This window comes from Echiichthys vipera (genome assembly GCF_963691815.1).
Source record: "Echiichthys vipera genome assembly, chromosome: 8".
Lineage (NCBI taxonomy): Eukaryota > Metazoa > Chordata > Actinopteri > Perciformes > Trachinidae > Echiichthys > Echiichthys vipera.
In genome coordinates, this window is record NC_139833.1 from 12,744,858 (window position 1) to 12,760,970 (window position 16,113).

At 42.7% G+C, this 16,113-nt stretch overlaps 2 protein-coding genes across 2 annotated transcripts; both read right to left on the reverse strand.

Annotated features, from left to right (window-relative positions):
* Positions 1 to 217: 217 nt before the first annotated feature.
* Positions 218 to 4,081, reverse strand: shisa7a (shisa family member 7a; the record flags this gene model as incomplete). Its single annotated transcript, XM_083917813.1, has 5 exons — positions 218 to 1,260; positions 1,458 to 1,643; positions 1,920 to 1,985; positions 2,363 to 2,517; positions 3,306 to 4,081. The coding sequence occupies 5 exons, from the start codon at positions 4,079 to 4,081 to the stop codon at positions 218 to 220; spliced, it is 2,226 nt and encodes a 741-aa protein (XP_083773939.1).
* A 5,686-nt stretch (positions 4,082 to 9,767) lies between these two features.
* Positions 9,768 to 15,152, reverse strand: ube2s (ubiquitin-conjugating enzyme E2S). Its single transcript, XM_083918990.1, has 4 exons — positions 15,002 to 15,152; positions 13,631 to 13,778; positions 11,364 to 11,554; positions 9,768 to 11,261 (listed from the first exon to the last, which is right to left on the reverse strand). The coding sequence occupies exons 1-4, from the start codon at positions 15,002 to 15,004 to the stop codon at positions 10,890 to 10,892; spliced, it is 714 nt and encodes a 237-aa protein (XP_083775116.1). The 5' UTR covers positions 15,005 to 15,152; the 3' UTR covers positions 9,768 to 10,889.
* Positions 15,153 to 16,113: the final 961 nt, after the last annotated feature.

Sequence of the window (16,113 nt, forward strand, 5' to 3'; positions counted from 1 at the left end):
GGAACAGATATTCCCCACTTAGAGTTTAATCCTAATCATATTTAAGCTATTTAATTACAAGATAACACTAATTTGAATAGCCTAAACACATTATACTGTTACTATACTTTATACTTCTAGTTTTATTTCTTGTAGTTGTATTTCTAATAGGTAAATGCAGAAGGGCGATCTATTCCCATACCCTTGATGAGGGGAAACTTTACATTAGGCACAATCCTCACACCGTCACCTCATTTTTACTTCCCGTCCTGATCCCCTGACTCCCCCCTCCACTTCCTGCTGACCCCCCACCGCCCCCTCCTGGTATGAAATGTAGCTGCTCAATGGTGTTCTGCCTTTTCGCTGCAAAAGCCATCCTCCTGGCGCTGTGGCCCCCTAGTGTTCCCGTTCCCATGACTACCCCCGCCCCGGGCATTTCCCCCGCCCAGCCCATGCCCCCGCTCATGTGCCCTGTCATGGCCGTGTTTCTCTCCTGCTCTCGTCCGGAAGTGGGGTGAGAGTTCATCTTGATCATGTGGTGTCGATCGAGGGAGGGTGTGGCGCAGACGTTCTGCTGGGACTGGGCCTTCTGCTGGCGAGGCAGAGTGGGGACAATCCCTCCTGTGTGGGCATATGGATCCACAACCCCCATCCCACCGACCCCCATCCTTTCCTCCAAATGATCCGGGGACATGAGCAGCCTTTCCTGTCTGTCCTGTCTGTCGTGTCTCTCCTGCCTGTCCTGTCTCTCCTGCCTGTCCTGTCTGTCCTGTCTGTCCTGTCTGTCCTGTCGGTCCTGTCGGTCCTGTCGGTCCTGTCGGTCCTGCCTGTCCTGGGTCTTCCTGGTGAGGGTCTGCGTGTTGGAGTTCTTATTGGAGGCAGCCATGGCTTTGTAGTACTGGTGTTGCTGGTTCTTGGACAATCTGGACAGTGTCCCCGTGTTGCCTGGGACATCACCCATATTGAGCAGCTGGTCAGTGGATTTAACTTTCCTCGGCTTGGAGAGAGTGTCGTAATTGGGATTGTACTGGGGCTCGGGGGGATCCAGAGGGTAAGGGGGATCCAGAGGGTAAGGATTTGGGGTGGGTGAGGCAGGCATGCCAGAAGGCGGCGGAGGGATCCAGGGACGGACCGCATGCCTGGGGAGGGTTCCTCTCCCACTGAGGGTGTAGTCTCCCCCCCAGTGGAGGTGGTGCTGAGAGGACTGGAGGGCCGGCTGGGCTGTGTGAGGCCGGCGCTTGGTGGTGCAGTAACCAGACGAGTACTCATCGAGACCTTTCTCTGGAAGCCAAACAAAATTTCTCTGAATTGTTTATCACCACAGTAAATAGCATCAGCACATAATGACGCATCGTGCACTTTGTGCCTCGTGTCAAGAGTGTCACCGTGCTTCAGTGCTTACGAAACAGCTGCGAGTGGAGAGAGGGGCAGACAGACTGGTACATTTGTCCGCATTTCTCTAAAATGAAGGTACTTACCGAGGCGTTTGAGCGAGGAGTATCTGTTGAGCTCAGGCTTGGTGGCGCTCTCATAGGAGGGTGGCAGCTGAGCCAGGTTGTGCAGGGAGTGGTGGAAGGCAGGCTGGGATTTGGTGTTGTTGTGTTTACTGGAAAGCAGGGTGCCTCCAGCTGCCAGCTGAGCATTGTTCATCCGCGGGGTGCGTTCTATGGAGACCACAGGGAGAAACCGACTGTGTGTTAAATGAGATTTGCTCCTCTGGGTATAATGCGCCGCACGTAGCTGTGTGTGGATCTGCTAACATTCACTGGAACAGTCTGTTTTTAACTTCAACACAAGCAACCAAAGCTCTGATAATCATTATTATTGTTGGGATGAATGAGTCTACTTTTGAGCTTAAATGAAACTGAACAAAGTAAATGAAGCATTGTGGTGATTACATGTAATTCTCATAGGAGCCCGGCTTTCAACAGCTGCCTTACCGATAGTTGCGGTGTGTTTGGGGCTGGTGCCTGATGAGTGGATGAAATTATGTTGCAAATTGCCCACTGCAAGTCGAAAGAACATAAGGTGATCAGGTCAAAATGGAAGTCAGCCAGTTTTCAGTTTAATAGTCCTTAAAAAGATTATGGCAACTATAAACATTCATGTATCTGCATCATTTCAACTTCTCATCCTATCACATGCACAGAGCTTCTCAATACTATCATGTAAAGCATACATATTTTATCTCCAGATGCCTGTCCCCCTCACCAACATAATACCTAATGGCTACAAAGACATCTTGATGGTAGGACAAAGAAAACAACCTGTATTCACGTGTAGACGTGACAAACACAATGTGCCTCGGCAAACATTGTGGATGCAGTTACAATAGCTCTGATTGTGCTATTCACTCATGCTGTAAGAGACCCCAAACCCTCACATCTGTTGTCCTTGCTGGGTAGTCCTGGTGCATAAAGATTTTTCGGAGGTCTCCCCAGTGTCCCCTGTCCGTCGCCTACAGCCAGAGCTACGCTGTTGTTTCTCTCATCCTGCTGGACTGGGCTCGACTGATGCCGCAACATGTCAACCAGGGCTCTAACGATGAAAGTAACACAAGGAAAAAGGAAACACAAGATGAAATTGACAATAAACTCACTAATGGCTGACTATCACATCAAATTCAGGATGTTGTGCTTTGTCGTCGTTGTTTCAGGACTAGCACTTTTGCACATAATCCATATTGTTCACAGGTATTTTTATATTATTAGTAGTATTATTATTAGGTTTTATTTTAGACTGCTGATTGGTAGGTAACTGATAAATCATATTGATGGGAGGATACAGTTAAGTAATTTGACTCAAGAGCATCTTATATTTTTTGTAATATACATACACTGTATTTAAATCGTATAGTAATCTCTTTTTCACAATCACTGTTTGGTTATACAAGTGTGTACAATGATGGACCTGTTGCTATACTTGAATAAGCAGAATTAGAAGAAAAAATACACTTTTAATCATTAGCATTTTTAAGGCATCAACCAAACGCTCTATATCGGTCTACAACCATCATCCTCCACTACAAAAGCCCGAGATAGAAAACTGCAACATGTACAAAAATCTAAATGCAAATCGTTATTGCCAAGATGGCAGCCCATATATGAGGGTTTTTTTAAAGCCCAGATGAATCAAAACAACCATGAGTTCTGCAGCAGCCAGTAAATGAAGATCAAATATGTTTCATCTGATGACTAACAAAATCATCCTGAGCCCAGAATGATGAGTCCTGAAAAACCTGATTTAATTACAGTATTCATGCATCTGATGAAGTAACAAGTCCGTTAGTGAGAGGTGATGGAAGAACTCATTTTACAAAGGCTCACCTGGGCATATTGAGGTCCCTTTGGTTGGCTTCCTGTTGCACCTTGTTGAAGACCACCTTGATGCCCACTGCGACAGCCACCATAAACACAATCACCCCTCCGATGACGAAACCTGTGTTGTGGCTCTGCTGCTTCAGTGGATCAAAGTCTGGGTCAGGACCTAAGTCCTCTGGTAATATCATGGCGTCTGTCTGTGGCTTGGCCCAGTCTGGAGAGTAATAGTTTTTACAGTTGTCCTGCTCCAGTTGCCGGCTACGCTCTGGGCAGCAGAAGCGGTAGTGGCAGGTCCCACAGCAAAAGATGAACGTGTCCTTGGAGCAGTTGAAAGCGCTGTCAAAATGTCCCATCACATCATAATAACCCCGACATACGTCGATCCATATGTCCATCATGCGGGGTCGAATGGGTGCTACTTGGGCGGCGCCTAAGGGAGGTGCCAGGGCCTCTGATGAAGTCACATTCTTGGGGAACATGACCTGGGGAAGGGGTCTCGGAGGCACCTCCAGAACTCCCTCTGAGGTTTCTGGAAGTTTCTCAGGGTTTTTTTTCCTGGCTTGGAGAGCAGCTGGCCTGATGTTGGCCTGCATGGCAAGAAGCAGGAGAGGGGGGGTGGGGCCAGGCTCGGGCTGCTCGGTGAAAGGCCTCCCTGAGCGGTCTATTTGCTGAGGAGGGGGGGACGGAGAGGTCTCCACAACAGCGGTGAGTGGGGCAGTAAGGAGGGAGAGCAGGGAGAGCAGGGAGACAGCGAGGACTCTGAGATTGGTGGTGGGCGTCATTTTTACATGACTAATAGATCTATTTTTTGTTGTTGAGTCAATGCAGTTGCAACGCTGTATCCGCTTTTGCAGTTTAACCCACTAAAACGGCATGTGAAATATTATATACTAGTTTCATTCAGTAATTTTGGATACTGATATCTGAAGCCCGTTTTTCTGTTTTGACAGAAACTAAGTATGTATATGGTGTAAAAATAGGAAAGGTCAGGAACAATACAAGCGGTAAGGTTGAACACTATCAAAAACAGTTGGTAGGTTTCAATTATTGTCGATAATGGTGTTAAAATGGTTTTAATTTACTGCTAGAAAGGTACTCTGAATGCGTAATGACTTCATCTTTTGCCCTCTCAAGTCTAGAACACTAAAATGGATGCAGCTTTGTAAAAAGGATAATTTGAAAGCAACAATCGTCATGCTTAGTGCCTTAATGCCTTGTTCTACACTTCCCACTGAACCAAAGAACAAAAAAACCTGACACACTGCTGGAGGGAATTAATTTTGTAACCAGTAAAAATGAGTAGCAAGGATTTTTTAGTAAAATATGGCAGTCCTGTATATTCCTGTGCAGATCGTGGCACTGTAACAAAAGTAAATGGCCAAATGTAAACAGGTTTATCTGTTTTGTTCCTTCCTGGATGACTAGTTTAGTCTGGTACTGCAAACATTCAAAACTGGCACTTATTTAAGCTGTAAGAAATCTATAATTCTTTTCATGTATTTTGTGTTTATCTGCATTGTAAATCATCAAATGGGATGAAAAGGCTGCACCACAGATGAAAAAAACTCTCTATTAATGATGCCTATTTCTCTGTAGCAGGGACGCATCTCCATGTTAACTTGTTCCAGGCACTATTCACATCTAGGATTGATATACCATGTATTTTATCTCAATCTTCTCTATGGTTGGATGAATGTGCAACCATTGTCGCCTGGCACAGACTGTTACTGGGATTGGGCTTGGGGGGCGATAATGAAGTAGGCTCAGCTTAAGTGCTGTAACAGATGAAAATTAAGGAGTAAGGATAAACCAAGAAAAATACTCCAGGCCTGTGTAACGCATTGCAAAAAAAATGAGACAAACGTCACAGATTTTAAATGCTCTCTATTCAGCTTTTAGGCGCAAAAAGTTACCCGTGTGATTCAAGCGTATCACTAATTAGATATGAACTGAATGGCACATTGCGTCTCAATGTGACATGTGTCTCTAAGTAAAATTATTCCTGATTTGTCTTTGAGGTTCAAAGAATATCACTTTTGTTGAGAAATATGTAAATGTATGAAGTTATTGTGTTGGAGGTGTTGGCAATAATAGACAGAGGCAGATCTGTCTCCCACAGAAATTATAATTATATGTAATTATCAAAAACGTCCCTATCTGTAGCGGAGAATGTAGGCACAGATGGGGGAGACAGAATGCTGAAATCACCAAGGGCTCCACTTGTTTCAGTTACATGCTCCTCTGACCTTCTGAGGAGAGTTCAGCAGAGGAAAAAGAAACGAGACACAAAGGCGGCCGTTCTCCCACTGACTAATGTTCCAAAAGTTATCTTCTATCGTCTCTAAATGTTCTGCTGGATTCCCAGAATTGTAGAACCTGGACTGAGTGGGCCAGAGTGTCCGCTGTAACACAAACAAGAGGCGTGATTAGAAAAAAGCTCTGCAAACCTCACTTTTGTCACACAACACATGTTCACTGATTGAATTGTGTGCATGTGAGAGGCCGAGCGTGTGTTAGTGTGTCTGTTTGGTGTTTTAGCAGGAGCTCCTGAAAAAAGCGAAACGATGAAGAAAGAGAGAACGAGAGCGAGAGAAGGATAAATGCAGGGTAGGGATTTAAATGAGCAAAAAGAGATTGTGGCGAGCGGGAAGAGCCAGAGGTATAGATGCAGAGACGACCATGAGTGGGAGGGCGGTGTGTGGGTGGCACAGAATCAAGTACATTTCTCCCAGCACTTACCAATCCAACATAGCACATCACACAAACAGCACCGCCAAACAGATCTGCAAATACAGTCAATGCCACACACGAGAAGAGTGCTAATCAAGAGTGAAAATCAGCCGCTGTTAGAACATTTAAAGAGGGAGAAACTGTAAAAAAAATACAAAATATATATATAATTAAAAAAGGCTTTGTGTGCATGTGAGAGACTACAGCAGGCGTTCTGTAAACCACCTTGTACTCTCTTTCTCTCTCTCCTTTATTCCTCTTGCTCCCTCCTTCTCCTCTATTCTCCCTCGTTCTGCCTTTCTCTCTTTCTCAGATTCTGTGCGTGGGTTGAGGCAGCTAACTCTCTCAGAATAGCACTGCAGCTCTGTCTGTGTGAGTGAAAAGAGGCAGTGAAAGAGAAGGGAGGCAGAATCCAATCTACACCCATCAGCCCAGAACCAGATTTCAGACTCACATCTGCACATCTCTTGCTCGAACAAGACGACACAAGTTCAATCACCGTATTTTCTGCTCTGACTTCATTCACCTCTGGCCAACACTGTACTGTACAAACCACTCCCCGGATGAATGTGCAATTACAGCTTTCTAACAATGAATGAGATTTAAAAAATTTACGATTCAAAACATGAGCCTCCTGCATCCAAAATCTTTCCAGCAAAAGTGGCTCAACGCACACAAGAGGCAGATGTTTTCCTGTAGGTATTTCTTTATTCTGCTGCTGAGGCAATGCAGTAGAGAGGAAGAGAGAGAGCGAGGATTGGAACTAAGGGGTGAAGGGCAACACATTCAGAACTGTAACTATGCATCCTTGAGTTGCCACTGGAGGGAGAACAAACCATTTCCTCAGATTCCTTTCATTGCAACCGACTGTATCAAAGCAAATGAATCACGGGCTCCCATTGCTTTCCATTGCAGGATGTTGACCAGTGTGCAGACGGCTGGGGCATGCAACAATTTCAACAGGTGTTTGTTGGAAATGAAACAAAATGGCTTCCTTTTTTCTTTCTCAAGAAACACTGTTGCAAAAAGAAAAAAAACCCGCACTGAGATGAAAAAAATCCTCCTTACAAGTCATGTTGACGCACAAGGCAATGCATTACAGTGAAAGCGGCGGAGCAGCATTCAGTCAAATATATGCTGCGCAATGACTTTGCATTCGGACATCGACTCTCCAGAATACAATCCACCCTCCAATAGGTTAATAAGTTGCAACTTGCAACGAACAAGCATGCGGGTTATGGAAACGACTTGCATGTATCAGTAGGGTAAGAGTGCGTGGGTGTATCCGTGCCGGTGCGTGTGTTTGTGTGCGTGTGTAGTCCGGCTGGATGTGTCGGTCCTATAATATCAGTATGTTCATAATGTCGCGATGTGGTGTCGATTAAAAGTATTTTAAGTGATGATAAACATGTCCACTCGGCATAACGCGTAAAGATGTTTCTGTGGCGCAGCTTTCATCCAAATGTTTTTGTTTGACAGCCTCCAGCACAGCTGATGCGTCTTAAACAGAAGACAAACTCGTTTTCTTTTTCATACACTCAGAAACACACAATCGAGGTATCAATGAAGTTTTTTACGCGTAATTCGGTCATTCGTGTTGCGTGACTCGAATAAAAAGAAAGGTGCATAATGTCGTGTCTTACCTGTGCGTTGCTCTGGGGTTTGATGCTGGAGAACAGCGCTGTGGGAGAGCCTGCGCACTGGATCCCTCTCAGATGGCAGCCTGTTATTGTGCCAGAGGATGAACTGTTGCTGCATCTGCTGCCACCTGTTTTTTTAATTGTTTTGTTTTTTTTGTTCACAAATGTTGCGGATCTCAGTCGTTCTTTTTAATGCGTCTCCATCAGGCTATTGGTAATCCATTATCACGGAAGAGACGGGAGAGACGCGAGCGAGAGTAGAGAGAGAGAGAGAGAGAGAGAGAGAGAGAGAGAGAGAGAGAGAGAGAGAGAGAGAGAGAGAGTTCCCGACGAGATGTTCTGAGATTTTCTGATAGTACATGTGAGAAGGCGATACAACTACACTACATTGGAAAAAGCCGTGTGGTGCACAGCACATTTTAGTGCGACTATATCCTGGAGAACACGCAATAATTCAGGCGCTCATAAAAATAACAACAATTTAACTTTTTCTCCATCTAGAGTCGACTAAAGCTGGTTGCCTTCATAATATCCAAGCGTGATTAAGTTACATCGCCTGGCTGCGAGTGGCCTCAGGGAGGTCCGCCGGTGGGGGAGCGCTGTGATTGGTCGCTTCAGACCGGTGCTGATGGTCATTAGGTCCATTCAACTGGTGGCGTTCATCTTTATTCCCCTCCATTAGGTTTGCCTCTTTAATTGAATGACCCTAACCTACCTTTGACTGTGTCTGACAGAATATATAAATATATATATATGGTCAGGAATGTAGCTGCTATTCTTTCTTAAAAAGTAAAGGGTTGAGACAAAATACGTACACAATTAAAACATCCAAATTCAGCTGAAAACCTCCGAGATCCAAAGTGTGTTTTTCTTTGTGTTTGTGTGTGTGTGTGCGTGTGTGTGTGTGAGAAAGAGAGAGAGGGAGAAAGAGAGACATGGTTGCCACAGCAACTGTGTCATTATGTTGGTGGCAATTATGAAAGCGATGAAAACGGGGAAGGGGAGAGGATTGGCGCAAAAGCTTTAACACTGGAGCGTGAACGAAACTGTCAATTAGACCCCGGACCTGCAGTGGTAATTCAGAGGTTTTCTTAAAGTGTAACATGAGCAGGGGACATTTGGAAAGGGAGACGTTGTGTGATGCATGTAAGAGATGATCATGAGCTCGGCTCGTGTGTGGCTTCGTGCCACAGTCACATACAACTGCCTCCTTACGAGCCGCGCATCAACAAACACATGAATGAAACCGGATTTCGGATTTTGTTTTTTTTTTGTAGATTTTAACTGAGGATTGTATGTTGCATGAATTGTAATCAGTGATCCCACATCAGGCCTACAACAGGATGAATCATGATTAATGGCAAAGAAAGTGACAGGAAACCGAGCGTGCATGTCATTTACACCTGGCCCACACTGCACCAGAAGAGACACGTCACAAAATACATTTCACTGTTTGTTTTAAGGGGAAATGGCTTCACGAATTGGTCAATAGGTGATGCTATGGAGGTCCACACCACGTGCGGAAAGGAGTTAAGCACCTCCGAAATGGGGCTTGGGGAAGGTGTGAAGGTTTATGCGGAGCCCCAGGTGTCTAAGAAGGGCCTGATAATTACCTGCGTGGCAGGCTGCTATTTCTACACAGGTGGGTGGGCTGCAGCAGAAGCTTGTGGAGCCTTCATTAGGTGGTCCAATGACGCTCTACCGGGTGCACTTTCACTCAGTTTTGCTGGGGGTGGATGCAATTAGTGATTCCCTCATAATGTTTATTCCATCACTGCAGAACTGGAGGCCACTATAAGCAAAATAAAGCGCTATTGTACATCGCTGAGCTGTAAAAGTAGAGGCTAGTATCCATTCTCAGCGGCTACTGATAAACACCTATTCCTGCAGGGCAGCTAATAGAATAAATACTTATGCAAGGGAACTCCGAATAAAAGAGCAAATATGACTCATTTTTTAATTTTACATCATTTATTTCAATGTTTTATTAATTTAAATAATTTAAAATGGACACAAAATATCCAGCCAACAGTCTGCACAATGACAGGAGATTCAGAGGCACATTTTCCATCCAAATTAAGACAGTGCTTCAGTGTGTTTCCTTGGGAAATGTAGGCCCCGCATGCATTTAGTACAGAGAGAAAACCTGCCCAGGAAACCCTGTCAGTGCAACGGGTGGGGAGACATATTCTATCAAACGTGGAGGTTTTCCTACAGATGTCTTCTCAGGTACCCATATGGCTGCTCAGAGAGCTGGGTATCTGAGAGCACATACTGCTTTTGTAGGGAAGCAGGTGAATTTCAAGCAAGTCACACCACTGTATGCTTAATACAGAGAATAGATTATAATGTTTTAATCAAGTCTGGCAACCTACCCCGACCGCTTACAGCCACTGATCTAGGTCTTCACACACACAACCACAAGACAGCTGAATATGAACATGTCAATTATAAACAACTTCTGAAAATACTGGACAGTGAAACCATTTTAGAAAAATAAAAAATAATAAGGGGGTTGAGATTCCATGAAGAACATAAAGCGACCTGGGCCAACTCTTTCCATACCTTCACTCAGATCACAATATGAAAAATACTATTTAAAAAGATGTTACAATTTTGTGTGACATTAACAATATTTCTCACCCAACAGCGAACCCACCGACTTCTTGCACACATTTAGAAACTTCTACCATTATTTCCTTTGAGTTAAATTTGAAAACCTGACTTTAGATAAAGTAACATCCTGCTGAGCAGTACACAGTACCATCACAGCAACATTTACCAAGAAATGCTTTAAAAAGAGCTGATATCCAGTCTGAGACAATAGTCGTTATGTCTCATAATGGACAGACATTAGAGGCCATGCTTTCCACAGTGAAACCCATTTCCTGTATCATTCATTCACACTAGGCCGAGGGCAAAAAACTGATGGCATGATTTCTGCAGTGAAGGGGTTTTTCTTTCCTTTAAAAAGAGGAACAAACATTTTATCATCATGTCTTTGGGTCTGGAAATAAAGCTGTAATGCCAACAGGACAAACTGGTGGCAAAACAGAAGTTATGGTATGAGTACAAAGTGGACAGTCTGGATAGGTGGTAGAAAGAGCCCGAAAAAAGGGAACAAAAACATTGTCAGCACACTTCAATATTTATATTTACACACTCTTCCTCTCACACACTTATACACACACACACACACACACTGAGAATTTAGGAGGTATTAAAGTCGCCTCAATGCACGCTTTTTATCTGCCTTCTTTTTCCCTGCTACATTATTACTGCTACTACTACTACTGTTGCTATTGCTGGTGGTGGTACTGGCTCCATTAGCTCCGTTACCAAGAGCTGCTGGCACAGCTGCAGCACTGGGTCCTGCTCTCTTCATGGGATCACCTGCATGTTTCTTCGGCTGTGGGCCGTCATTAGGGTCCTGAGGTGCCCCAGAGGTCCCGCCGGGCCCGCCCATGGCGTGGATCTCTGTGAGCAGACGAGCTCGGGACTCATATTCTGCATAGTCCTCTAATAGCAAACGCCCAGCCTCTTCATTCAGAGCTGACTCTGGATTCGGATGGATGAGAAGACACTTGATTGTCTGTGGAGAAATAAGAAAAGGAGATGAAAATGTTATATAAAAAAAAAAGTGAAGGCAACACGGCTGAAAATCAGAAGAACAAAGACCGATGGTTCCGCTTACAAGTAAGACATGTCTGATGCCGAGCTCTGCCTTCCAGTCCCTCTTCAACACGTTGACACAGATCTCTCCCTTGTGACCCACATTGGGGTGAAAAATCTTGGTCAGGAAATACCCCTTGGGTGGAACCGCAGGGAAGTCCTTCCCAAGGACCAGACGCATTCGGAAAACGCCACCAGCAAACGGAGTTCCCTCTGTCAAGGCATAAAGAATTCATCTCATGAACAGTATGTCCTGACTGTGCCATACTTGCTCCATAAAAACAAAGCGGGTCATGCATAAGCAAATAAGTCAACAAACAAAAACATAGAAAATATCACATCCAAGTCAGCCCACATTATTTAGTTCAAACTTCTTGTTGTGATCATAATCTATTTGGGTTATAACTTTTGATGAAAACTCACACTCTGAATGTGACCTTATAAAATATACTGTATTGCCACTCACTGAAGGAAGCAATGTTAGTTTTAGAAATTTGTTTTCAAATATATGATGCTTACACCAGTCTCTGTGTCTAATATATTAGACATGCAGAGAGGTGAAGGAGTTGTAGTGATAAGATGGCATGGACATTGTTGGTTGTGTGGTTTCAGTGGGATATGTGTCTCACCTGTAATTAGCAGCATCAACCAAATCCAGACAAAATGTCTTAATACAATAATATGGACATTTTCAAGGAGCTATGGAAAGGCAATTATTTTTACTTTGTATAAATGATGCATTAATGCAAATCTTAAGGAGTTTTTTGACTGTTCAAGTTATGAAAAAAAAAGTATTTCCATGATGCTGGTGACCACATCTTGGCTATCATGAGCAAGACTCCTTAATAAGAGCTGTTATTACCTCAGGTTGAGATATATCTAATCTTTTTTAATCATGTGACAAAAAGAGTAAGTGACGCATATATACATAGAAGATGATAAGGATAGACATACAGATTAAAACATACGATATGATGACATGCTAAGAGTCCAAAAGTGATGAGGGCTCATCAAGTGACATCTGTCTTCACTGTACAGTTAAGAAAAGGTAAAGGAGCTGAAAACAACCCTAATAAGACAACAGTATCTGTCAACGAAACTGACAGCAGTGACTTACATGTCATTCAAGGACCATAAAAGTTAGACAGAAATTGTGTCTGAAATTTCCTTTGTACAATTTGGCCCCAATACTGTGGCATGGAGAGTGTCTGTGGACTCAGTGCAGCAGCTATAACGAGACCCTGACAAGTGCAGATGCTTTTTATCCAGTGAGATGAGCTGGTGGACTCAATTCGATCTCAATTTGTCGGATTAGCTCCTAGAGGAAAAAACGATTGAAGACCCCTGACAAAACAAATAAAAGATGCTAGTCCCATTTATTATTGTGATGTGTCTGCTTGTCGCTGATATTAACGCCTCACCTGAGACAAACGTGTATGGCTGAAACTCTCAGATGACAGTAGACCAGACGCTAAGTGGAGCATCCTGTCTGAAAAACCCGATTGGTTAACATGGGCGCCGCTTCCACTACTTCCACTACAGATTATTGACCAGACGCCAAATGTACCGTGGCAGACTGCGAGCCAACCGCGGAGCTCTGTGCCAGCGTCCAAATTCCCAGGTCAACTGAGCAGCGGTGGGTGGGCGGGGCCAAACCAGATCCAGAATTTCTCAAAAAAGGAATAGTTAAGCTGACCTATTTTTGGGGCCGTCCTGCAGATGGCCTGCACGGACCTTTGCGGAGATGAGGATGACAACAATTAAGTCATGCTGACCAAAGCAGACATGGAAAGTATAATTTCGGCTTAGATGTGCTTCCATCCCCTTTTGAGAGTGGCTTTTTGTGGGAAAGCCATATTAAAAAAATGTTAATCAAATAACTTATTTTTTGACATAATTTAATGCATCTGGTGGAGGACTTTAAAACAGAAAATTAAGAATAAGTTGCTTGAGATTGAACTCGATAAACTCACCTTAGACCTTTAGGAATTGTATCCCAACTTACTCCATTTATTTTTTTAGTTAAATCACATGGTCTGCTCAATGATTGTTATCGAATTATGAATCAATAAAATTCAAAACTTCTTCTGTACCGACCTTTCCGTAATTCCATTTGACCAGGGTTTTAGATGAATGTTGGTTGTTTTTTTTAAGTATCTCATGGACAGACAAAAGGATTCAAACCAAGACTGAGATGCACTGAACAAACTTACACACACACAGTTTATATTTTATTTAACTAATCGTGGCAAATGCCAGTTTGGTATGACAACATATTACAATCCTTACCCGGTCCTTCGATAGCTGTATGTAGTTCAGTTATGTCTTCCTCACTGGGATAAATCTTGATACCTTCAGGCGGATCTGCTGCTAAAGCTGAAACCTCTTTGTAGACCAACCGAAGAACCTGGGGAGGCAAATTCTCCACATTGGAGTTCTGGAGAGAGACAAAAAGATGGTTAAGCCAATTCCAGTTTTGCATAATGCTCAAACACAGAGCAGCTGCAAGAAAAAAAAACTTAAACTCAGGGGTATTTTGACATTGTTGAGAGAAATGGCCAAGATGCTTTCACAGACGCCATTAACTTTGTGACCGATGGAGAGAAAGTTCACCTCAATAGACAGAAAATAGTTAAACACAGCTATGCCTGTTAACCCTTGACACTCTAGTGATCTTTTTTTTTTTTTAAATAAAGAATTTTACCAATGCAACTGACAGAAATATATACCATGCAAGAAAACAGGGGTCTTCAACCTTTTTTGGGCCAAGGACCCCTTAGCTGAAAGAGAGACCAAACAGGGACCCCCTACTACAAATACTGAATTATATTAAATTGGGTTGCATATTAAATTGGGCTTAACAGTTAGGGTGGAATAAAGCCTATAAACACAGCTGTTTATGGTGCATACAATACTAAGATATTACAATGATCATTATTGACATATTCATATATTTATACATCATATTTTAATGTTAAACATGCATTTGCAAGGCACACTGTATAATTCTGCTCAATTGTGGCTTTAGTGGCTAACTTGCCAGTCAGTACGCCTATCATCAAGGTTGTGAAACTATGTATTTATTTATTTATTTACTCACAAATGTTTCTTTGCTAATATGAGGTTGCATTCGTGTTAATGTTTATTTTTATCACATAATTTGGCTAATAAGAAACATTTCGGCTGTTTAGGCCGAGCTATAAAGTTTTTACACCACGTAAGTAATGTTATCCTATTTGACTCAAAAAGTTTTGGCAGAAGTTAATTTATTTGACGTAACCTTTAAGCCTATCTGGTATTTACACTAATCACGACAGCCAGGCAACATTTCTATTATGGGATGGTAATTGAAACATCCGTTAACGTCCATCCAATCCAATAGTTACGGTAGTGTTTCATTAGCGTTAGCAACACTAGCCTAGCCTCAATCTGACAACATTAATGGTATAAACGCTGCTCGGCGATCTTAAAATATGTTATATAGTATCTCACATCATCTATTTATCTATTACATTGTTCAAATGTAGATGACGACTCTCAATTAACGTCGGAGACTCCAGCAAGTAGACACGACCCAAATTAAAAAGCTCGACGACTGGCGACGGCTAAACACCGGATCAAGCTAACTCCCGTTAGCCGTTAGCAACAACCTCGACTTACCATCTTCAAAAAGGAGTTCTGCTAAGAAGGTGGATGTCTGTCTGGTGTCAGATATGAGGAGACCTTTCCGTAATGTTTAAAAAACTATCTCTGATTAAAAAAAAAACTTAACCGGGTCTCACTGGTGGCTACTCTTCTTTTCTTCTTTTCGTTGACACAGGAACAAAAATACGATCCTCAGTTTAACCTACTGCCTTCGACCAATGGGCTTCTTAGTGACGTTGCACATCAGAGCCCTTGAACCAATCATGATGCGTTATTGTCCCTGCGTCACAGTGAGAAGCCCATTCAGCCACACAGAGTCGAGGATATGACTGATGCTAGTCAGCCATTGGTCCATTTGAAAAACTCACACACGCCCCCTGAACAGTACCGAAAAATGAGTCTGTTTTGTTGAAATACACTTAAAGTACACAAGAAAGTTAACTACACATCACATCTAAACAGAAGCGATGAGAGGCAGAACATTGATGATTTGAAGAATACCTGCATTTTATTCATAGGGTGAAACTAATATATTGAAAACTGTTTTTAAAAACTGCAGCCTATCTGAAAGCATGTGAATAATCTGGAAACCAGAGTCATCAGAAGCAGCAAAAGTACTAATGGTTACGAGATAAAAGAAGACATCTACAGGAGAAGCTAGAACAAGCACGGAAAAAGACAAAACAACAGCAATACATCTTCTCATTTCAGACAAATACAGCATCTTATCGCTCCTACTTGCAAGCAGGAACAACGCTGGTTTCTTTTTATAAAAAGAAAAAAACTGTATATAAAAAGATGTTTTTCTTGTTTTTAATGTGCCAATGACTAAAATCAATGTATTTGTTTTTGAATACTATATAGGCTACCAAGAAAAACATATGAATATGAAGGAGGAAAAATGGTCGTGTATGTTGAGCAAGATGCAGGAGTCGATTTGGCTGTACCAACTAAAATCTACACAAATAATCAAGACCAATATTTTTTTTTTTTAAATATCAATATGAATAAGCCCCATAGCTGGTTACCAGCTGCATCATAAGATAAAACAAGACAAGATAAGATAAATACAATACTATAAGATAAAATAAGTTAAGGTAAGATAAGATAAGATAAGATAAGATAAG

Coding starts and splice junctions, on each gene's coding strand:
- ube2s (XM_083918990.1), bottom strand. Junction 11,555..13,630: donor TACAGCTATCGAAGGACCGG/GTAAGGATTGTA, acceptor ATGCCTTGACAG/AGGGAACTCCGTTTGCTGGT. Junction 11,262..11,363: donor GCATCAGACATGTCTTACTT/GTAAGCGGAACC, acceptor ATTTCTCCACAG/ACAATCAAGTGTCTTCTCAT.